This window comes from Frankliniella occidentalis, unplaced genomic scaffold (genome assembly GCF_000697945.3).
Source record: "Frankliniella occidentalis isolate FOCC.00 unplaced genomic scaffold, Focc_3.1 Scaffold3356, whole genome shotgun sequence".
Classification (NCBI taxonomy): Eukaryota; Metazoa; Arthropoda; class Insecta; order Thysanoptera; family Thripidae; genus Frankliniella; species Frankliniella occidentalis.
The window spans coordinates 6293-7376 of NW_026270417.1; the positions used below are offsets into that span (position 1 = coordinate 6293).

Below are 1084 nucleotides of genomic sequence, written 5' to 3' on the forward strand. Positions count from 1 at the left end.
GTGCGGGCTTGTCAATCTACCTTGCGGGCTCTTGCGGGCTCTTTCACCTGCGAGCATGATGCGTTGAGCCCGCAACAGCCTGCCCTTTTGGAGGCACTGGTACCTAACTGCGGAGCAAGGCTTCTGGATGTTGTTAAGTTTGAAGCTAGAAATCACCCAATAATGGCATCCTGTGTCTGCGCAGGGTACGTGATGGTGCGGCGCGAAGGCCGCTGGGGGAAGCTCTGCGCCAAGGGGGTCGTCGGGAACGACTCGGCCCCGGAAAGGGTCCCGGAGCAGGACAAGGTAGGCTCCTGGGGGCCGTTGCAGCTCGGCGAGGTGGTGTGCAGAGCGCTGACATTCAGCGGCGTGGAGACGGCGCAACTGGCGACCGACGAGCAGAGGGTGGCGGACGACTCGCCCTTCTTCGAGACGGCCAGCGTGAACGCGACGGAGCAGAACAAGGGGTGAGTGTGTCGCTTAGGGCTCAACGTCTCCGTCCGTATATGACCGTAAATTATGGGCTGTTTCAACGAAAACGTGGAGAGAAAACACCTCAAATATGTTGTTGTTCCTCAGGAGACAGCAGACATTCGTTGAGTCGACGTGTCCAAGCCGGCAGGTTCTGAGAGTGTCCTGCAAGAGCCTTCAGTGCGGGGAGCGCCCCCAAGCCACCTCTCACTGGGCGAGGTAAGGTCGCTGACAACAAGCAGTCCGTGCTGGCGTCAGACTGGCGTCGAATGTCCAACAAAATGTAGTCATACTTCCAAGAAGGGTCTTATCGTACAAATTTGCGTTTCCCCCGCAGGTCTGCGGTTGCGGCGGGTCCGGTGGTGGCCACCTCCACGGCCTCCAGCGCGGCCTCCAGCGCGGCTGGCCGGCGGGCGCGCATCGTGGGCGGCACCAACTCGGGCCCGGGGGCGTGGCCGTGGCAGGCAGCCCTGTACAAGGAGGGCGAGTTCCAGTGCGGGGCCACGCTCATCTCGGACCGCTGGCTGCTGTCGGCCGGCCACTGCTTCTACCAGTAAGTCAAGTCAGTCTTAATTATTGAGATGCCCGGACGAACTTACAGTTTGTTTCTCAATAATCGAATTTTCAGGCAATG

The 1084-nt window shown here is 60.1% G+C and overlaps 1 protein-coding gene across 1 annotated transcript; it reads left to right on the top strand.

Moving 5' to 3' along the window:
* Nucleotides 1-188: 188 nt before the first annotated feature.
* LOC127752040 (transmembrane protease serine 9-like) lies at nt 189-1003 on the top strand (the record flags this gene model as incomplete). Its single annotated transcript, XM_052276536.1, has 3 exons — nt 189-446; nt 559-669; nt 788-1003. Coding segments are annotated over exons 1-3 (581 nt in total), but the record flags the coding sequence as incomplete, so codon positions are not given.
* Nucleotides 1004-1084: the final 81 nt, after the last annotated feature.